Below are 23587 nucleotides of genomic sequence, written 5' to 3' on the forward strand. Positions count from 1 at the left end.
AATGATTATATTCGTTTCATGTGTAGGCCTGTATCTATGCATTAACAAGATTAATGTTTAGTTTAAGAACAGTGTTCTTAAACTAAAAATAAAGGATGAAACTTACCTCTTGAATGTGAAGTTGCCCAAATTTGAAATATTTTTTTTAATAAATCATGATCTACCAGGGAACCCCTAGTGGCCTCTTGTGGAACCCTATGGTTGCACGGAACCCTGGTTGAGAAGCCCTGCATTAAACTATGACAAGGATATTGAACATGATGAGGAGAAACAAACCATTATATAGATTTTTTTTCCAGGTGGGATGAAGATACAATTTTTCTGGCTAGTTTCTGATAGTGATTGTTTCCTGAAAGAGTCAAGCACAACTCCAGAAGAATTTTGAAAATACTTGATGGCAAAGTGAATATAAGCCAGCAGTGTGACATGACTGCAGAAAAGGCAAATGTAATTTTAGGCCACATCAACAGAAGCATAATTTTCAGATTAAGGGAAGTAATTATTTTGCGTTATTCTGCTTTGGTCAGACTGCCCCATGAGTTCTGCTTTGGTCACAGCACACCACAAATTCTGGGCCCCAGGCCTGAAGAAGGATGAAGAGAAACTGGAACAGGTTCATAAAAGGGCAACACCGATGATCAAGAGACTAGAAATTAAGTTCTATAAAGTGAAGTTGAAGGAACTGATTATGTTTAGCCTTAGAAGAGAATGCTCACTGGACACAGTAGCCCTCTTCAAATCCCTGAAAAGAAGTTGCAGAGAAGACTGGTTTTGCTTGTTCTAGAGGTAGATAGAATAATGGTTTTAAGTTGTAAAAAGGCATTTTTTTTTCAATTAGGGAAAAAAAAATCTCATACTAGGAGAAGTTTGACAGCAGCTTCAATGACCCCAAAAGATGGTGGAATGGGTTCAGCCAGAGGCTAGAGAGCTATCCCTTAGGAATATTTTAATTTGGATTCCTACACTGAGCAATCAATCCAGCCAACATTTCTTTCATCTCCAGGAGCCCATGATTATCTAATTCTAATGTTTAAAGAAAAAAAAAGGAAATTTGAGGGGATGACAAGGCAGGAAGGGATTTTAAAGCAGCCCCTTTACCCAGATCTACAACTCAGGCCAACATTTTGTGTTGCAACTATTAAAGATACAGCATTTAAGTATAGCCAAATGCAAAGAAAGACTGTAAGTCTATCACATCCTCTTCTCCTTCTCCAAGAGATGATGATGCAGCCCAAACGCTGCAATTTTTAGGCTGAGACTGAGAAAGAGACAAAAACACACTCAGAGAGAGAAGCCAGCCAACCTCAAGGAACATTTATTGCACTGTTTCTCAAACCTGGCAACTTTAAGACATGTGGATTTCAACTTCCAGAATTGAGTTGAAATCCACATGTCTTAAAGTCACCAAGTCTGAGAAACACTGATTTATTGGCTTTTAGGGACTAGTTTCCAGCACTCACAGAAATGAGGCCCTAAATTTTTTCTCAAGGGAAGGCCATGTATCGACACACAATAGGCTGCCTTGTTCACCATAAAACACCTGCCATTCACAAATGTGTATCCCATAATTAAGTGGTTAGTAGTCTTTGCCAGCAAAAAAATCTTCCTTGTTTTTGGTGTAAAAGAGTGGCTCCGATAAAAATCTGTTCAGGAAGCAGAGGACTCACCATCAGAAGCTCATTCACAGCCTTTCTTAACGAAAATGCCATTTCTACCCCTTCATCAGTCTGATTTGGGCTGGGCTGGGCTGGGCTGGGCTGGGCTGGGCAGGGGGGAGATGCAGCCTTTGTTGCTGTTTTTAAACAGTCAGGACCCCTTGGTGATCTAGTGCAAATTGCTAAGAAAATGATCAAGAGATTTCCCTGAATTACTTGAACCTACTTTGGCTGTTGAGTGCTTCTATCCATGGATCAAGTCAGCAAAGGGCTGGTGCACTCGGAGCCATCAAACTAAATGGCCAAGACCTCCCAAGATTTAGCAGTCTCTCATTCCAAGGTCTCTGAAGAGCTTGCAAGAATGCCAAATCTTGTGGGATTTTGCTCAGTCGAGGGTAGACTTCTGATCAATCTAATATTCCTTTATCTGAAGACAGATTACAGGGCAAGGCGTGTTTTGGAGGCCTTGGGAACTGTATGCACGACTTTGCAAAGTATGGGTGTATAAATAACTTAAAATACTGGCTTTGAGAATTACAAACATTTTGATGTTTTTATTTTTGTTTGAAAGAGCAAATACTTCAGTAGATTATTTTTTAAAAAAATACACACATGCAACTTTGCCTTTTCACACAGATGCCATATATAATTTAAGAGTAAGTTTCTTGTACCTGGTGCCTAGAAAAAAATAACTGCTGGTGGAAAGGGGGAGACAGTTTGGGGTTCTTTTGCCTCTGTAGCTTACTGAAAATATATTTAAGAACAGGACATCTTTTCCTCAAGAAACAATGACAGGGTTCTCACACAGCAGGAGAGACAGCCAAGAAAATACTTTTTCTCCCCTCCAGGTCCAGTTTCCGGCAATCACTGAAAACAAGGGGAGATTTTCAAGAGATATCTCTTTTCTATACAACTTTTGAGAAATTAGGATTGTGCAATGTCCCCTGGGGCACTGGGGGCAAATTAAATTTTATCCTGCTCAAAAAATGACTGATGGACCTCAACGTTACACCAAGGTCCTCCTGAAAAATACTTACAGGTATTATACTGAGGAGCAGCCTGGCCCTTTAAATACCATGATTATTTTGTTTGTTTGGGGGGGGAACAAAGGTGCTTTTGGTATCCATTTTTCAGATTTCACATTTGCCTTGGAAAACCATGGAAGCCCTGACCCCAACCACTAGGCACCAAAGGGTTTGGTCTTCCCACAAGATGTCTGTGCGACATTTTCTTATTTCTATGGGAATTTTAATTCATCGCTGAAGAAGGAAGTTCTCCACCTCCCTGCAGTCCTCCTGGAATGACCAAATTCCAGGTTTTTCAAGCTGCATTATTATTATTTTAATAGCTTATAGGCTCCTTTTATTCATCTGCAAGACAGCCTTTCCATGTGATGGTCAATGAAGGGTGAAAAACATAAGGCTTTCACCAGCAGAGATGAGTTTTACCACATCCTATATAATAACAGTGAATCTGTTCTCTGTTTGAGGATCCCAGTGTGGCTCAGATAGCATGATCCATCCATGAGAAGTTAACAGGAAGGGGGGGTAGAGCCCCCAAAGTTGTGAATGAGCAAGAAAACCAAAGGGGAGAACACCCAAGTATCTCAAGAAGGTCTCAGCATGTTAAGAGTGCCCGAAATAGTGCTGAATGACTTTGTGTCTTCATTTGGGGGGGTGGGAAACTGGGGGAGGAAGAGGAAACGAGGTTTAAAGGGCATCCTAGGATCCTGACTGAGTGTATGGTCTATCTGGTCACGGCATCATCTTGTTGGTTGTCCCACCTGTAGAGATTATTTCAGAGGCTCTTCCATCTCTATCGTGCAAGACAAGTGAGTTGGGTCAAGGGGTGTGTGTCTGTCTTTTTTTTTGTGGGGGAGACTACTGCCTGCTTCTCACCTGAATTCAGCAGCTCAATCTCCCACCTCAAGCAGACAAAGGATGTCCTCACATCCTTGATTCACAGAAGACGAAGACCTCACCTGGCTGCCATTCTGTCAAAACTCAGGGGACTTGGATGACTTCACCGCTGGGGCCCCTGGGATGCTGCAGCAGCTGCTGGGGCTCAGCCCTGGCCAGTGTGGCTTCAGACGGAGGCCTGAAGAGATAGGGAGAGCCAACCTTGCCTATATCGATGGAAAACATCGCTCAACTCGCTTTGACTCATCCTATTCATGTTTCCACCCGGCTGTTGCTACTGCTGTGGCCGCTTGCCAGGTTCAGCGCAAACAGCCGTCTCTTAGTAACCCTGGGTAGTTCAGACACATACCCACACTCACAAACACATTCAGAGCGGCGAGAGGAGGCGGAGCTAGGGAGGTGAGCTGTCAGCTGCCAGGGCCAACCCCAAGCACATTCCCAAGTGCTCGGTGAGACCAGAGGCGTCCGGCCATTCATAAGCCCCTGCAGGGAGCCGGGAGACAGAAGGACCTTTCGGCCAGCGCATCTCCAGGACTGGTAAGGCACGGGGCGAGTGACTTGGGGGGTCCTGTGAAAGGGGGAGCCCCGTTCCCCCGAAATCAGGCAAGCCAGAGCAAAGTCAACCTCTGTCCAGTCCAGGCAGGGGTGAAGCGGAGGGGCAGCGAAGCTGTGTGTTGACAAGTGCGGGGATTGCCCCAGATGCATGCAGCTCCCCCACGAAGGCTGGGTGCAGCTGCTTTGGGAAGCGGCGGTGTGAGTGGAAGTATGTCGGGGGGGAGGGAAGAGGGAGAAAAGGGGGGTTTTCGGGGCGTGAATGCTTCTCATGTGCAAACACCGTCCAGCTGTTTGACGATCCCTCCATCTCAGAGTCGTTTGCTCTGCGGGAAGGTCGCAGAAAATGCGATGTTGTTACGCTTGAGTTTGATTTGGGAAAAACAAAACATTCAAGTAGCAGGGCTCGATGTGAAACTGGGTAGGCTTCCCACGGCAAGAATCCAGGATGTGCGGGAAGAGGGCATTTGCTCCGTCTTCACTAGCCTGTTTCTTTGTCGTGAGTTTTATTAGGGGGGGGAGGCAACGTGGTCCTCGGGTATACCCTGTACTTGTGATAAGGGGAGGCTATTTCAAGCCTGCCTTGGGGAGCGGGGAGAGGCTGCCCCAAATCTTTTAAAGAGCTAATAAAGTAAGTAGAGCTCTTAGATGGAATTCATTTCCTTGTGATGACTTTTTGGGAGGGGAGAATGAGAAAGCAGCAGCGTTTTAGCCCGATCAGATTTCTGAGCCCTCTGCTGCTCCCTGGCATAAAGGAGGAGAGAATTAAAATTAAATTATACGGCCTTTTTTAAAAAAAATAGAAACAGCACGGTATCTTAGAGATGCTGGATTTCCCCCCCCCCTCCTGCTCCAATCCATCCTGGGCTGTTGTTGTTGTTGTTGTTTGCGTTAGTCCAGGAACCGCAGTTGATCTGTTGTTTGTTACTGACTTCAGTAGTTGCAGAATGGCGCTCTTTTCACGATCCCCAGCCTCTGACAAACTTTCCAGGAAGGTTTGCGTTTATTGTTTTCAGTAACCAGTGTTTAATCCTGAATAGAGAATCCCCTCAACCAAAAGGCTGTTTTGGTTTCTATCCTGCTTGCTGACTTTCAGGAAAATCCTGGGAATAAAGGTCAATCGTCCCATTTTGGAGAGGCAAGGTAGGAGAGAAAGATGGGAAGGGGGGAAAAAACCATTTTATTTTATCAAGTGAGAGCCAAAGGGGAAAAGGTTGAGTGGATGCATTGTGTCAACCCATTCTGTGTTTTGTTGAGTCAAATAAGCCATCTTGCTAAGTCACAAACAATGGTTTACAATTGGCTAGGTTCACCCAACCCATTATGCCAGATCAGACACACTATGGCTTGTTTCAGTGTGAGAATCCAGCCGAAGAGGGAACAAACACAGATCAGGAAATTAGAGTGAGGTAGGAATGCAAATGATGGGGTATCTTAAAATATTATTTATTTCTTAGATTTATATCCTGTCCCTTGTTCAGAAGCTTGAGGCAGTGGACATAGGGCTCCCTCTTCTTACTTTTCCCCACAACAACCCTGCAAGGGAGGCTGGGTTGAAAAAGAATGACTGGCTCAAAGTCACCCCCATGAGCCTCCATGGCTGAGGCTAGATTTGAACCTGGGACTCCCCACTTTTAGTCCATCACCACACCACACTGACTCTCTTCTGCATGTTCTGAACTGCTTTGACTAGAGACAGACTTAGTGCTTTTGGGCTGTTTAGGACTATAGCGCCTTCAATCCCTTGCTATTGACTTTGTGGCTGGGGCTAATGGGATCTGGAGTACAACATCTGGAGAGTCACAGCTTGCCCTGGCATCTGGACTACAGGATTGGAAGCTGTAAAAATGTGTCTTGAACACTCTTTCAATATACACATATATTTATGATTTACTGCAGTGTTTCTCAGTCTTGGCCACTTTAAGATGTATGGACTTTAACTCCCAGAATTCCCCAGCCAGCCATGCTGAGTTGAAGTCCACACATCTTAAAGTGGCCAAGGTTGAGAAACACTGATTTACTGTATTGTTATCCTCCTTCTCAACTCAGTTGTTGTTTCCAAAACTGATTCAGTTTTTTAAAAAAGGGCCCTGTTCTCAGGCTGACAATCAAAAACCAGGTTTAGCTCAAGCCTTTTGGAAGCTGTAACCCAAAATATATCTGCAGGCTGCTAAAGTTTGGGAGGGCTGAAAACTGTAGCTTTTCCCCTCTGTTTTTCTGGCCTATTATTACTGATAGAGGTGGTTGAGAAAAACTGTGCCATTCTCTTTTAAAGTGAGCGAATCCCAAAGCACGCCTTTCCCAACCCTACACGAACTGAAATGCAATTATTCTGACAATCAACTGTCACCAACATTGTAATGTAGTTCTCCAAAGGTGCCTTCTATAAAGAAAAGTACATTCCATTCTACATACAGGTAGTCCTCACTTAATAACCATTCATTTAGTGACCGTTCAGACTTACGACGGTGCTGAAAAACCTGACTTACAACCAGTGCTCACATTTACAACTATTGCAGCATCCCCCATGGTCACATGATCACAATTTGGGTGCTTGGCAACCGGTTTGCATTTTAACCATCACAGTATTCCATGGTCACATGATCGCCATTTTCGACCTTCCCAGCTAGCATCTGACAAGCAAAATCAATGGAGAACCATGTGATTCACTTAAAAACCATATGGTTCGCTTAATGACTGCCACAAAAGAGGTAGTAAAATCAGGTTGGATTCACTTAATGACCACTTTGCTTAGCAACCAAAATTCCAGTCTCAATTATGGTTGTTAAGCAAGGACTACCTGTACATTGAAGCAGATAACTTTCCAAATGGTGGGATGCAGAATGGGAAACTAACCTTGAACATAACAGATAAGAGGAAAACATTCCAAAGCCAAGCCAAGAGATAAGTACACCCATCCTCCCATGAAAGATGAAACACGTATCCAATTAATGACATGAGAAACGTTAGGATGTCTCAGAGACATTGGAACGGCGAACATTTGCAACAAATGAGCCTTGAGAAAAGCACTCCCCAACCCAACGTGCACATCCTTGGAATGATGTGACGTAGGAGCCTATGTGCCTATGTACATCTGTTTATGCAAACTTTTTTTAAAAATGCCAACACAGAGGGAGCCTATCTTATTTATTCACAGCAAGGGATTGAACTGAAGACTTTAAAAATGGGAAACTGAGTAGAAATCAAATGAGATGGATTTGCTCACTCTAATTTTGGGTGGCAGGGAAGGCCTCATGTTTGGCTTTTGGACGTAGATGGCATTTTCCCTTTATAGTGCAAGTTGTTATATCCAGGAAATCCTGGGCCTTTAGCTAGAAAGGGCAGTGTAAAAACATCCTGGAAGAAGGCAAAACATTTCCATATTATTGTTTAGAAAAGGACACGGCCATGAGGTCATCAGGAGCTGAGTCAAAGGAGACTCTCCCCTTTTTTAATGACACTGGAAGAAAGAGGTGCATTTTTCGACTGTAATATCCAGCTCAGGGTACATTTGTTTAATAAATAATGATGTATTTAGACATCTCATCCCAGTACCATTTAGAAGATGGAAGTTTCAGAGTCCCCCAAGCCAGTGTTTCTCAACCTTGACAACTTTAAGCTGTGTGGACTTGCACTCCCAGAATTCCCCAGCCAGCATGCTTTAAGCTGGGTGGACTTGCACTCCCAGAATTCCCCAGCCAGCATGCTTTAAGCTGGGGAATTCTGGGAGTGGAAGCCCACCCAGCTTAAAGCTGCCAAGGTGGAGAAACACTGCTCCAACCTACTGGAGCTTGATGACCACTGAAATAGGACATTCTCTTATACACACAACATTAGGGTTGTTTTTGTTTTCCTTTTCTGCAATGTAATTTAAGTCTTTTCAAATAATAGATGGTTTGGGGGATGGTTTTGTTTTGTTTCTATTCTATCCAGCTTTAGTGCGATTGCAGTGCTTAGCTGATGAATGCATTCGACTACTTGATAAGAAAACTCTTCATCGATAAAACAGGCCATGGGCCAGAGGTTGTTCTGAAACAAAATCCATATTGTCAAATCCAGTGCTCTCGTGAGCTACGCTTTTTATTGTTGCTACTGCTACTGCTATTTTATTTATTTATTCTTCAAACTTCTATTATCGCCCATCTCCCCCAGGAAAGGGGGACTCTGGGCGGTTTACAATAAAATCAAGGTTAAAATCATAAAATATAAATTACAATAAATACACCAATAAATAAAAATAAAATAAATACCAAACCCAAGGGGCAATGTTCTTATTCGGTGGGAAGGATATACGGTGCTATTGCTATTGCTATTATTTAAACTTGCATGCCACCCAACTCTCAATGACTCTGGGTGGCTCACCCCAATCAAACAAAGAAATTACAATAGTATCAATAAAACGGGAGTGGGGAATCCCAGGTTTTTATTAGTTTCTTCTGCAGCCAGCCTTCCACATGCTCTGCGAAAATGCTTTAGAGCAGAAACATGGGTGCTCATGGGCATTGCCAAGCCCACAGACCTCTCTTTGGGTGCCCCCCATAAGAGGGCTTTCTCCCACTCCAAGATTCCTTCAATTTAGATAAAAGAGAAATTGGCAATCAGCAAAGCACACCCTGGTTTATAGTAAAGGTGGCATTTGTACATGTACAGCTTGGCTTCTAAAATAAGACCTGTTTTCCAGAGTTAAATAAGATCCATCTCTCCTCCAACAGCCAGGGCCAGCTCAGCAGCGGTCGTGTTATCTAGAGATGTCCCACATCGAGAGACAGTTGAGTGTGATCTGCCGTAGGAATCTTCTGCTTCTCCATCTGTAATTGATTCAAGTGTGCAAACTGCACACACTCACGCTCCCACAAGGGCAGAGTTTTGCCATGACTTGTTGTTAACAGAAAACTGGATTTCCATAAGATGCTATGAGCTTCTAGCTCAGCACATTGTGGGAATACAACCTTCCTGCCTTGGGTGAACTTGGCCGTTGGGTTCAAGCCACTGCAGAATTCGGCATGCTATGAGAACAGAGCCACTGTTTTTATAAAATCAAAGTATGGGGTTAGTGCAGCCTTTCCCAACCTTTTGACCCTGGGGGAACCTTTGAAATATTTTTCAGGCCTCGGGGAACCCCTGCACATTCAGGCTCAATTATAGGCCAGAAGTTGCAAAATTATACCTGTACAGATGCATTCACAGTATTCTTAAACTGAAAATAAAGAATGAAATTTACCTCCTTAATGTGAAGTTGCCCAAATTGGAAATAATTTTTTTAATAAATTGTGATCTCCCAGGGAACCCCTAGTGACCTCTCACAGAACCTGAGGAGTCCATGGAACCCTTGTTGAGAAACCCTGGTTAGTGGGTTGTGTGAATCCACTGAGACTTGCAGCCAGTTCTGTTAATAACTAATTTACTTAACAAGAATAGATAAGTTATATATTATTAAATAACTGTTCCTTATTTGAGATTAAGAGTGGTGCAGTTAATATTTTGTCCTCCCACTCAATTTTTTTAGGCCTGGTTGGAGATGCGCTCTAGTTGCAGAAAAGAATTTTAATTCAAACTTAAATTTAATGGAAACCACTTTAATTCAGACATTGAATTATTTGAAATGCTGTTGAAATCAAGGTTTGTTTGTCTTTTAATGCTATTTCAAAATGGCTATTTTGTTTATTAACTGAGTTACTCATGAGAAATACCACTGAGGCAATTGCTTATAATAATGAACTTAAATCTCATTAATTAGTTTCAGTGCAGCTTAGTCTGGATGCTTCCCATGAATTATAGGGATGACTTGCTTAGAAAAGCAAGTCAGTATATAAATACATTTAATAAATTTAATAAACTACTGCCTAATAAAGTAGTTTTATGTGCTGACACGTAATATATGTTAAATCTTAAAATGTTCCTTATTTAGGAGTTTGTTGGGTGACAAACTGGAAATGGAAGGTGTATTAATGCTGTGTGTGGATTAAACTTGTATTTAATGTCTGATACTGAAGTTGTTTCAGAATTTTGACTTTCATGCCTATCAGTAATGCAGGATTACTCTACAGGAGATGCACGCTGAAGAAATAATGTATCTGCCAATGTCAGTTGCAATTGGCCATTTTTTAAAAAAACTGTTTCACAGTCTTACTACATCACCAACCAGGAGCAGTCTGGAAGGGGGTCAAAAAAGTCAAGATGGTGGGTGACCACGTGATCGAAGCCCTGCCCCTTATGTGTGTGCTGCATGCAAAGGGCTGATTGACTTCTTTGACCTCCCACTGTTGTGGACAACCTGTTTGCAACCCTCTTTGTGTGTGTGTGTGAATAGTGTGCATACTTCCTTGACTGTTTATAGAAGAGACCAGTTTTAGCTTGCCAGCTTTGCACATCTAAGCTTCCCCATCGTTTTTTTTTAAACAGATGAACAACAGAGGGTAATAAGCAGTGGCAATTAGCTAAACTTGGCTGATCTTGAAAAAGCTATGTCAGGAAGGATCTTGTTGGTACTTGGATGGGAGACCACTTGGTGGTCTTGGCTACACTAGGAACTCCAGAGCCACTCCTAAAGAAGACACTGTCAAAACACACACCCTGTTTCCAAGAAAGCAACATATACTTAGCAGGAGTTGAACTTGACTCACGAGGCGCTTTATCTTAATAGGGGCAACTATTCTGGCTTAGTGGAATGAGCAAGATCTGTTTCAGCATCTGAAATGAGGGCTGCATCAATCCTTTTTTGAGCAAAACAGTAAGGTTAGTGTGAGATGTAACCTGAGTGTTATTTCAGGATTTTGGGTTTGTCCACTCACTCTTAGTTACTGGGTCACTGATTTCCACGGACAAAAGAAAATTGAGAAAACCCTCTGCATCAACAGGTATTCCCGTGAGAAAAAAGTTGTGGGCAGGGAGGGAGGGAGGGAAGATTCATATTAATATTCTGCCTCTAGGCCCTTCAGAGTTTAAAATGTCCTGGGTAGATGCTTAAGCCAGTGCACATTACTGCTTTCTGAAAAAAGATCCTGAATGTGCTTTTAAGTAGTAGAAGGCAGGGTTTCATACTGGATTCCAGAAAAACAATGCCCAACAAAATTGGAAAAAAATCTTAATTTGTGGTTGGATACAACAAAATTTGCCAGGCTCTATTCTCTGCGCTTTATACCTCAAGTTTCCTGTCCAGGAAAAGCGCGATTGGATTAAAAGCAGAAGGCAATTGTTCAGATCTCCCTGTGGCTTTGAAAGATGGGGAAGAAGTGTGTTTTTCAGGATTAGTGCTTTGTCATTTCATATTACAGTCTGAAACTATTTTTGGAAAACTGGAACGCTCCGAATACAGAATGTCGACCCCCGAGAACGTCTCAGACTCCAGGTTCAAAGTCAGTCTGGGGCAAATGTTTTCTGGTTTAAATGTGCCCAAACTTTCCAGCACAGGCGAAGCCTTTAGTTGGATACTTTTACTGATGTGCACAATTTTATTCTTCTTTTATGGTTTTAAAATTAAGTTCTTCTAATTGGTATTACTCACTGTATTTTATGATTGTAATGCACAGGTTGTCCTAGGAGTTTTAGCTAGAGGGCAACAAACAGGTTTTCTAAACCAACCCAAACAGATGAATTTAAGAAACCGTGAATCTATATGAATCTCCTTATTTTGTGGCATTAACAGATTTTGCTCTTTCATTTAGCAGCCGTGGAAGAGATTGTGCTGTGATGGCTAAACTAGGCCATACCAATATTCATCCTTCATTTAGTCAGACCTCTGTATTGCAGCTGAGATATTCCGCGTCTAATTGCAAATGTCCCATACTTAAATATACGCATATTTAAATACTATTTCACCTCGGTCCTCAGAAAGACCTGATTCCTCTTTTATCAAATAGCCGTGAGTCGATTTCCCTTCTAGAATGATCAAATCTTGGCTGCAAAATTCCAAACAACCAGTAGACAAATCCAGAAAATCGATGCTTTTACTCATCTTGTGGTCATGTGGATAATTGCAGCCTAGATGCCGTAGCCCTCCTGTCATTTACTTTAAAAAGCAAATTTCTCCTGCTAAAGAAAACCCACAAACTTTATCTTTAAGAAAGAGAGGAACAGGGATTTTTTTTAAAAAAAATACAATTTCATTAAGAATTTTAATTACAATGGTAAAAACTAATACCAACTAAATTTAGAGAAAGAGAAGAGAATGGAAAGAAAGAATACAAAGTGCAGGAAAAAAGGAAAAGAAAGAAAAGAAAGAAAAAAAGAAAAGAGAGAATATAATAAAGAAAAAGAAAAGGAATATAGAAAGAAGTGACTTCCAACCTTCATCGCAAGTATAAACAAATTTAGTAATTCTTCACCCCCTATAAAGTTAAACAGATATCTCTTCATCCCATATTCCATCCCTTATCTATAAGCAAATCCATAAAACATCATCTTTCCAGTCCTGGTGTCAGCAAAAAGTCCATACAGGGTTGGCAGAACATTGGGGGGAAAAAAAGGTTTATATTAACCTCAATCAAATAAACCAATTTTATATTCCTTCCTTTTACTTCTAACAGTCTTAATCTTTAATTCAATCAAATACTGTCATAGCATTTGATTTCTCTTCAATTCTTCTTTATCCCATTGCACAACTTTCTTCAAGGCTTCAACAAGCCTCTTTGTAGATCCACTAAGAAAACATTTTCTTGGCTTATCATTTGTATTTCCCTTTTAATTTTAAAAACTTCAGCCAGTTTCTTTTCTATATCCAGTAAAGCATCCTTTTCCAAATCATTCTCTTGGCCTGTCACTTGCAGTTCCACATTCTATACTTTCTCTATTTTATCAGATAGAATTTGTTTCACATTTGACATTCCTTCAACTTTTAGACATAGTCTATTCATGGAAGCAGACATCATTACTGACAGTGGTGATATTGTAGTTAGTAACTTCTGACTCCATTCTTCAAAGATCTCCTTTAATATTTCTGATGTTACAACATTTTGTATCATTCTGTAAATCCCAGTATTAATTGACATCAGATTTGCATTTTTTTTCTTCTGCTTAAAATCTTTAGTCCCTTCTGGTGTCCAGTTTGTAAAATCATCCCTTATCTTTTGTTATGACTTGCAATTGCCAGGATAACCAAAATAAGTCCGTTTCCCATGAGACATTATTTTTTATAGTTAATTCCAAAATCTTATAGTAAAAGTCAATATTCCAAATTTATCTGGACCCTTAATCCATTTGTAACTTTCTTAGATCAAAATGTTATTTAGCTTTTTGCTGTTTATTTCAAATCCTTAAGTTCTTAAGCCTGTAATTAATTTTCTTTTGTTCAGAGTTGAAGATAAACTCACCCAATGAAGACTTTTCAAGTTGTTCCAAAGGTCTTTAATAGCTTTAGAATAGTTAACAGGCAATTTCTGAAAGTGATTAGAAAGTGAGGTTTGCAAACTTGGTGTCCACCGCAGTTGCAAGCAAGATGGCTAATAATCATCTCCCGGCGCTCAAACCCATGGCAAACCACTGTCCAGCAGTCTCCTCACAAGGAATAGCCATCTGGAGCACATGTGAACAATCTCCTGTCCTCTCCTTATCCGGAGAGTTTCCGAGGGACCGGTCTGCTCACCAGTTCCTTGGTCTTTGCTGTGGTCGTCAGCTCCGCTTTGCAGAGCCATCTTCAGTTTGCCATACCTCCCCCAAACCCAGGAACATGGATTTTTAATGGATATAAGTCAACGATTTCCATTTATTGGAGTTTCAGTTATGTCTGGTTGGCAGAGGGAGACAGGCAGTAAAGGGGAAGATGCAGGCAGCAGCTACTTCCCAATTGGGCAATTCAGCTCCCAGATCTCCCATTGGAGGCTGATGGGACTTGTAGTTCAAAATATCTGGAAGCTGCAGGTGTAGGAAAGCTGCTGACTTGCAGCCTAGAAGCCTCCTGAAGAGTCGTCTTCCTTCTGATCTATTTTTTTTAAAAGGATAGCTTTAGTTTCATCACAGAGGAACTGACATTTATTACAGGGTAAAGGTTAAAGAGGCCCATGAGTCAAGTCTGACTTTTGTGGAAAGCATCCAATTATTTTGGCGACAGTATGATTTGCCACTGTCTTCTTCCAGATTTTTATTTACTAATCAGTCTAGCCTACAGTCCTAGCATTTCCTGGTGTCTCCTAACCAAGTCCAACTTTGCTTAGCTTTTTTAGAACAATCAAGTTTGGTTAGGTGCTACCACCCAACTGAGCAATAGGAAAATCTCCAAGTCCTAGAGACTTGATGGATACTTCCCTACAGGAGTTTTTTTGACAACAGTGTAGAAGTGATTTGTCATTGTCTTCTTCCAGGATTTTTCTTCCCATGCCTACAGACATGGGCATACAAGTTCTAATTAGAACCAACTTTAGGCTAGGTCCTCCTACATCTTGAAACATTCCAGGTAAATTAGTAAAGCTTGACGTCATTAACTTCATGGACATACCCACGGGGAGTCAATGGAGAGTAATATAAAGTTGGTTGATTGATTGATTATGTGCCAGGAAGTTGGTGTGAGATCTAGAGGTGGATGGATAATCCATCCATTAGATGGATTTTCTTTGGGATGAGTAATCAAAGTACAGCTGGCATAAGACATTGCTAGGACAACTGCGGTGGGTAGGGCTTGGATTTTGAACACTGGTTGAATCCAAAAAGATTTTATTTTCCCTTTCTAAAACTAGTGGGGTAGAACCAATGGTCTGTCCTTGCCAAGAAGTATGGATGGACTTCTTTACACAGGTATTCCAGGGCCTAGGACATCCTTCCTGTGACTTCATAGGGGAAACAACAAAGAACCTCATGGGACACGGAAATGTCTTTGGGTGGGTTGCAGGGTGTGATGGAATTAAAAGTAGGCACTATCTGCACTTCTTTACTTAAGACAGCCTGGCTGTGGATAATGGGAAGTGTAACTCCAGGAAACCCAACCCAGCTAGGCTAGGGAAAACTAATCTCCATATTCTAGGACAGTGTTTTTCAAGCTTGGCCACTTTAAGATGTGTGGACTTCAACTTCCAGAATTCTGTAGCCAGTATGCCGTCTTGGGGAATTCTGGGAGTTGAAGTCCACACATCTTCAAGTGGCCAAGGTTGAAAAACACTGTTCTAGGCTAGCTGCCAGACTATGGGACTAACCAAATGCAGTCATTCTTACCAAATTTGCTATTTTAAAAGTCTGCAGATTTTTCTCACTTTGTGTTGTTGTTGTTGTTGCTGTTGCAGCATGCGTGTGAAAGATAAAAATAAGGGAAGATGCTCATTCTGTTGTCTGGGGTTTATTTCTATCCCTGCTAATCCCAGATCCCAGGGATAGCATTTGGTTCTCGGCTTGGCATAGATCCCAAGTCTCGTATTCTCAAACTAAAATGATTCTCCTCGGAGGCAAAGCTGTACCCAGTGGCGCTCTCTGGATCAAATTGCATCAAACAAAGGAGCTAAGCAACAGACACAGAGCCTAAGCCGCACAATGAATTGTGGGGTGTGTGCGTCTGTGAGAAGTCAAAAGCATTGTGTCTTTTCAAATGGCAAATCATGGAACTGCAGGTGGTGACCTTCTCACACCCATCTGTTGATGAAGGAACAGTGGAAATCGTATTTATTGGCTTTTCAAACCTCTCTCTACACACATACACTGTATGATTTGGACAGCAGTAACTCTATCTATTGATTTTTAAAACTCTTTGCATGCAGTCACCTCATAGCACAACATCCAGCACCCTTCTCCAGCCTGGTACTCCCCAGCTGTGAGATACACACAAAAAACAGGCAGAGCTTGATTCCTCCATTGAGGCTGCCATCTTGATTTTTTTGACCATACCCTGCAGACACCATGTGCTACAGAGAACACCTCCCTTTGGACTCCCTTCTGTCCCATCCCAAGCAGGTGTTCTCTGACTCCTAGGATGGTCTCTGACACACCCAGGCCCCAAACCATTAGGGCTTTAAAGGAGCATCCAGAACCATCGATTGCCCTGGGAAACATATTGCTGATCAATACGGCAGCTCCCGCAGCAATGGCATAATAGGTGAACACACCCCAGCTTCTGCACTTTGGACCAGCTAAATTTCCAGGTAGTCTTCAAGGGCAGCCCCATGTAGGAACGAGAAACAGTAATCTAAATGAGAGATGCCATGAGTGACTGTCCTCAATATAGGATTTTGTATCTGTGAGCATTGCTGGCATTTCCTGTTCTCTGTTCTGTAGCCCCTGGCCCAGAGCAGCTGTGTTCACCAATAGTGTGGTGTGGCTCCCTGTGAAAATGATCTTGGTCTCAATTCTTGCCATTTCCAGCTGTGCTGTTACACTATAAACTACCCCAGCCTTTCTCAACTTTTTGACCCTGGAGGAGCCTCTGAAATACTTTTCAGGACTTGGGGAACCCCTGCACATTCAGGTTCAAATATAGGCCAGAGGTTACAAAATTATTGTATTCCTTTCATGGGTAGGCCTGTCTAGATGCATTAACAGTGTTCCTAAACTAAAAAGAAAGAGTGAAACTTACCTCTTGAATGTGAAGTTGCCCGACTTTGAAATAATTTTTCAAATACATCGTGATCTCCCAGGGAATCCCTAGTGACCTCTTGTGGGTGTCACGAAACCCTGCTTGAGAAACCCTGCTTTGCCCCTTTAGGTATGTTCATATGCACTTATAAGAAGGGGGGCTGGTGGGTGGTGTAAAGTTGCTTTCACCATTTTACTTCCCTGCAGGCATGGCTGGTGGCCTCCAAGTGTGGGAATCCACATTTGGGCTGTGTTCTCACAACATGCTTAGCCAGATCAGTTCTAATTGTAGAGGCTGGGTTCTCACAACATGTGTGGCTTGGATAGCGTTTCTGTGCATTAGCTTTTCATTTGTTCCAGCCAAGCCCATCTGATTAGTTTATAGCTCAGTGTATTCTCTGAAGGCAGAAAAGTGGTTAATTGAGTAACCAGGTTAAAAGTGTTCTGCAAACGGTGGTGCTGTTTGACATCACTTTTTAATAATTTTAGAAATTTTGTGGTACAGTCTGACTGGTTTTTCAGTTCAACGTCCCCCTCCCCCACCCCCAGGTTCCATACCTTTTGAAGTATGGAATATTTTGAATTGATATTTTAGAAGCATGGAATCCCAAGATATTGAATGAATTCTTGGAATAGTCAATGAATGGCTAAGCTCTCCATATATTTTTCTCCGCCAATCCTTCAAGGATGGAAATTTTGCAGTGCATTTGGACAAAGTTTATGAGCAGTTCTGGGGCCTTAGTAAGTCTGAGAACTCGTATAATATAACAAGGAGGAAGAATGGGAAAATTTCTCCCTGGTTCAAGAATTTACTAAATTTTTCACGTGCCACATTCTTGTGCTGGGGTCAAGATTCCTTGATTATTGGATGGAACATTTCTGTTTTGCTATGACCTTTATATTCCATTTAATGCAGTTCTAATTGTATTACATTCACCTCCCAAGGAACACAATATAATGTACTTTGTAAATGGGAGGCTAAGCTTGGAAATGATGAGGGTGATGTCATTGTTTGTCCACCTCAAAGCTGCAGTGTCCCATACAGCAGTGTGAGTGAGGAATTTCATGGATAAAATCATCCACATTTCCTCTCAGTTGGAAATCAGTTGGATGGAGTCTGCAGAGATGACTTGGCATATTGTCTGGACATTTTATATACCTGTGGATCTCCCTGGGATATGAGCTCCACCACTCATGGACTGGATCCCTGTCTCAACTGACTGGTGAAAGTGGCCAGGGAGTGGACTTGGTGTTGGATCCAGGTAGCAGTCAACCTTCTTTGAGGGAAGGGGAAATTTCAGCTGCTCTGAAAGAAAGGTTGGTTTGCCTCCATCTCAGGAGGAGAGCTTTGGATCCATTAGTAATGGGTAAGTCCCTCCCATTTCCAACCTTCTTGGGGAAAGTTGTTGAGAAGCTGGTAGACCTAAAGATACAGAGGTCTCCAGAAGATATGGATCACCTGGACCTGTGGCATTCTGGATTCAGACATGGGCATGGAGCAGAACCTGGGTTGTTTGCTCTTGTGGATGACTTGTAGCAGAGCTTGGATGGAGGGAGCACAACCAGACTTGTCAACTACCATATCTTCCTGGACCACCTGTGAGGGTTGGGAACTGAAGATTCTGTATTATGGTGGTTCTATTCCTTTCTGAGCAGGCTGGTCTAGTCAAGACAGCTGGTAGGGGAGAGGTTGGGCCCTTGGCCCTCCATTATTTTATTTTATTTTATTTTATTTATTTTATTATTTTATTATCAAATTTGTCACTGCCCATCTCCTCTCACCAGAGGGACTCTGGGCAGTTATGAGGTGCTTATGCAAATTCTTGGTCCTGCAGCCACTTCAGTTTGGAATGAAACCACCCTTCCAGAACAGAGGCCTGGATAACAACCAAATAGGTATACTGTAGGTGTTAATTTGGCAGTTTATTTCCAATGGCTTACATTTTTTATACAGGGGATTTTTTGGGTGCAGGGAGTAGCATAATGGCAGACCTGGGCCAGAAATCTCAGCTCCACGTCTCCACCGTTCACCATCAGCACAAAGCCAAATTGAAGACATTTAAGAATGCAGCTTACAAAGAATAAATGCATGAAGATAAAGTTGCTTTTCCCCTCTCAGTCAAGAATTTATTTCCTCTTGCTCCTTCGTAGGATTTAGGTTACATTTAGGTTGTATTAAAAGGGTAAAAAAGAAATAGAGATTATGACTTATGCTTCTGGGATGTCTCAGTTATATCCATAACCCAGCACATGTTTTAACAACATGCTGGTTGTATTGCTTTGACTGTCAATGAGTAAAGCTAACTAACAACAAACTGGTGGGAATTCTTATGTAGCCAAAATAGCACCACCCTGGCAGAGAGAGGAATGCCCATTATAACTCTGTGTGAGTCACTGCTCTAGACTGACCCTGGTGGGAAGGATGATTTTATTTTATCCCTGCGATAGGTGCCACTGGACAATCTAAATAATATTGGAAGACTTCAAAGGTCAGACTGGGGCCAGATCATTCTGGAAAATGTTTATCTGTATAAACATGATAAAAAACTAAAAATTGACACCAACGTTACATAATCAGAAAGTCAGCACAAGAAGCTTAGTTTTGCAATTCAAAGGACCACACTGAGAGTTGTCTCCTTTTTCTAGCACAGGCATGCTTTGACCTGAGATACTCATTGAGTTTTTTAGATCAGTGTTTGTCAACCTTGGCAACTTTAAGGCGTGTGGACTTCAACTCCCAGAATTCTTGCTGCCACCATAGGGAATTCTGAGAGTTGAAGTCCACATGACTTAAAGTTCCCAAGGCTGAGAAAAACTGATTTAGATGTATAAGCAAAAGAGTCTCCAGGGTGTCTGGGGGAGGAGTCCAAAAAGTCAAGCTGGTGGCCACAGAAGCATAAGTAAAGCTGCCATCTAGGCTTTTTGATTCCCATGCAGACCCCTGAAGTCTCCTAACTTCAGAAAGGAAGATGTATTTCAAATTTCTCTTAGCCAGATGGGTATGTAGGCACCATGCATACCAAGATTGGAAATAAAAATAAAGAACAGAGAAGAAAGGAACATTCATAAGATCATGGTTTAGTCTGGATCCTCCCAGTCATGGTGTGAATGATTGTCCAAATGAAGTTGACTTAACTATCAAGATTTGGAGTGTTAATAAAAATTTGCAGCACCTTTTTGACCTTGGCTGAACTCAAAAATTTGAGCAGATCTGATCCAGAGTTAGCTTTCTTCAAATAAATATTGGTTCAGGTTTTCTTTCTCCTCTAGCAGCTGTATGGAAGATATAAATCCAACAGGTGCAGTATTGAGATATAGACATCAGCTGGCTTAGGTGATTCCTTAGCAGATGAGCTAAAGAGCATCACAGCTGAAAACCCCTGAAAGAAAACACTTCAAGCCTCCTTAAAATTATGTAACACTTTCACTTTTCAGGGAATGCTTTGTTAGCACGGTGATCACTGTGGATAAAGAACCTGCCAATTTTCACACTTAGTAGATAACAAAAGGTGGTAACCCTTTGGCTTACACTGTTTTCTTTTCCTTGTGGACCTTTAAGTTAAAAGAACAAACATGTTCAGAGAGAACAAGCAACCATAAATGAACAGATCAGAGGCAGACGGGTCAGTCGTGGCAATGCACAGCAGGCAGGTAGCTGTGGCTGATGATGTGCTCTGGATAAAAATAGCATGTTTTTATTTGAGAAATCGGAAAAGTCTATAAATTAAGACAAGGAGAACAGTGGGGAGCTGGGGGAGAGGAGGACAAATTATTAGCCCAAATCTAAGACCCTGAGGCCAGTCTAGTTTTGTTTATTCAGAAATACTGTTTACTTATTCCAATCTCTTTATTGCTGAATTCTGTGCCAACAAAACTGGCTTCTAAATGGAGCCATTGGAAAATGAGAAGTTAGCAGCATCCTTTGCAGAGCCCTGAAGTTAGCAGAAGGTCTTGAAATGATGAAAACAGTGGAGGGAAACATCATTCCTCCCAATAACCAACAAGAACTAAAGGATGCTTCTTGGTCCTCATGGGTCAGGGAACGGCTTCAGTGAGACTAGGAAAAACAGTTCAGTTCACATCTGTGGAAGGGAGTGGAGAAACCAGGGGTCTGTTTGGTTGCCCTTCTGCTTTTACTATCCCAGATCAGGTGTGAGCCACCAGCACCACTGATTTCCCAAGCCCATAGTTTCCAGTTGCCACAGGGCCTGGCACATTTGGCTGGATTGTTTCCATGAATCAGAGCTGGCAGATACAACCAGGCAGGGACGATTTTGACATGAAGCTACGGCTGTTTTCCCACTGTGTGCAGACATGTTCTAAAGTCGGTATTCCTCTGCATTTGGCAGGTGAAGGAAAGCAGAACGTGGCCGGTTATCAAGGAAAAAAACCCAAACCAAAACAAAAGCCAAGGGAGTCCATCTAGCATGAACATCTGAGCAGCCAGGCCATCGTTCCTATGACCGCGCGAAGGCACTATATTTTCCCACGAACTCTAATAACACCTCGCTTGTACTCCGAAGGGACGATGGGTGGCATTGCCCAAATCACACCCTTCCTGTACCTCAGTAAAGGAAGCGTTGCCTCCAATCGCCAACTGCTCTTAGCACGTGGCATCACCTGCATCATCAACGCCACCGTCGAAGTCCCGAACCTCAACTTCCCCAACTTCGAGTATGTCCGAGTGCCAGTGGCCGACATGCCCAGTGCCCCCATCTCCCTTTACTTTGACAGCGTGGCTGACAAAATCCAAAGCATTGCCCGGAAGAATGGTGTCACTCTGGTCCACTGTGCGGCTGGCGTGAGCCGATCCGCCACCCTGTGCATTGCATACCTGATGAAGTACCAAAACGTCACCTTGTACGAGGCCTACCACTGGGTGAAGGCAAGGCGCCCCATCATACGCCCCAACGTGGGCTTCTGGAGGCAGCTGATGGACTATGAGTGGGAGCTGTATGGGAGGAACAGCGTTAAAATGGTGCAAACTCCTTACGGGATGATGCCGGACGTTTACATGGGGGAGAGGAGGGTCTTTGTGCCTTATTGGGGGATCTAAGGAGAGGAAGCCGGAGCAGGAGGTGGGGGCTACCCAAACTGTCCAGAACGGAGGACGTTCCACCTCGATTCGGAGGGCGCCCCACCTCTTGGGGCCAGCTTCTTCCGTGTCAGCTGAACCTCAGAAGCATTTTCAAAGCACTAAACCAGCAACCTCTTAATCAGGGGGGCCTTAATCCTACATCCTGCATAGCAAAGTTGGCTTTAGCATCTGTAAAGCGCACTTTGCGAGCCCATTTCAAGGAGAAGAATTCATGACACCAAACCACTTAAATGGGGGAAGAAACAACCCATGTACTAGCTATTATTATTATTATTATTATTATTATTATTATTATTATTATTATTATTATTATTATTTCTCACTTGTAATAGATGCTTTCTTGGCCAACAGTTGCATAAGGAGTGACTGTACTCTGTAAAATTTGGGATTTTTAAAGAAAGTAATGGTCCATCTCCAAATACAGAGGAAAGAAGGCATTTATTTTAAATACAAGTATTTAGTCGGAAAGGTATTCCATCCCTTTCTGTTAATGTATAGCTCAGCTTTTGAATTTCAGTTTTGGGGACAAAATCGGGTGGGGGGGAGGGAGAAATGTCAACTGGACAATCTACCACAAATAAAATAATTTAGACAATTTAGCTATTACATTGTTTTTTTTTCTTTCTTAGCTGCTCCTGAATTTGCACTGCTCTACATTAGGGATTTAGTTTTTTTTTTTTTTTTAATCTATTGACTTATTTTATCTGGAACATTTGTGAACTGCTCAAGTGCAAATTCTCAGGGTATAGTTAATGAAATGAATAAAAGTAGTTCAACAAAACGCTGCAGTAAAAGCTGAAAGAGGGAAACAGTGGCATTCATTCAGTAGAAAGGGGTGAACAATTAAAATGATCTTTTTGATGTGCAGAAAAGCCCGGCCAATTATTTCTTTAATTAAAAAAAGCCCATTTCCTGGTGCCCCAAAGAGAATGGAGGAGGTCTAAGGTGAGCTTTTCAGCGGCTGAAAGCATAATTTTCCATGTCGCTGCCACCAAACCTTGGATGACAGTGGGAGTTGGACTAAAAATTAGAAAATTTGGGCTGGCTTGAGCAGCAATAGTTGGCTGTCCCTGCAGGCAACCAGGTTTCATGCTGGGCTGTTTTTCTATCCAGAATATCCAATGTCTTTCCATGATGGTTGCAGACTCACCACGTTCTTTAAATTCTGCACCAAAAAGCCAAGAAGGTGTGCAATGTATGGATATTAATTAGCCATATACATCACATACAGCTTTTGAATAATACGAGTTTCTGCTTGTTGCATGGAAGGGATATGAGTTGCGCAGGTCACTGAGCATCACCACTGGAAAGTCCTGCCTTTGGTTCTCAGTTTTCCAGGAGCTGGCCATACATAGATACTGCCTAACTTTGAAAGCTAATAGCCAATAACTTGCTTTAAAAAACATACCATCAATACAAAGAGTCTTAGGATGAGAGATTTTTGTATCGCATCTTGTCCCAGAATGCTCATAGATATGGCACCTTTAGTCTTTGTGACTGGCTGTTAATGCACAATTTAAATTAATATATTACTTGAAGAGCAAATAAAACAAAATAATGCATGTAATGAATAAGAATAGCAAGGAGCACCGACAGGGTATGGTCAAAAGATTCAAGATGGTACAATTGAACATCCACCCATTTTTGTGTGTGTTGCCAGTGGGCAGAGCTTCAGTTGCATCCTTATGGCTGTCAACTGACTTTTTTGACTGCAGCTGCAGACACCCCTGGCAGGAAGTCGACTCCTGGACTGTTTTTTTTCCTGAGGTGCTAAATTACTACATGCAGAAAATCTTTTCTTTAGAGCTGTACTTAACATTTGGTGAATTGCATGAAAGCCTCAGAGATGGTGCATCAGTATCACAAGAGTGGGAGAA

General features: G+C 42.1%; 1 protein-coding gene across 1 annotated transcript; it reads left to right on the forward strand.

Moving 5' to 3' along the window:
• Window positions 1–4014: 4014 nt before the first annotated feature.
• On the forward strand, window positions 4015–22309 carry DUSP14 (dual specificity phosphatase 14). Its single transcript, XM_063296760.1, has 2 exons — window positions 4015–4111; window positions 20962–22309. The coding sequence occupies exon 2, from the start codon at window positions 21072–21074 to the stop codon at window positions 21666–21668; it is 597 nt and encodes a 198-aa protein (XP_063152830.1). The 5' UTR covers window positions 4015–4111; window positions 20962–21071; the 3' UTR covers window positions 21669–22309.
• Window positions 22310–23587: the final 1278 nt, after the last annotated feature.

This window comes from Candoia aspera, chromosome 1 (genome assembly GCF_035149785.1).
Source record: "Candoia aspera isolate rCanAsp1 chromosome 1, rCanAsp1.hap2, whole genome shotgun sequence".
NCBI lineage: Eukaryota > Metazoa > Chordata > Lepidosauria > Squamata > Boidae > Candoia > Candoia aspera.

Coding starts and splice junctions, on each gene's coding strand:
- DUSP14 (XM_063296760.1), top strand. CDS start 21,072: ATGACCGCGCGAAGGCACTATATTTTCCCACGAACTCTAATAACACCT.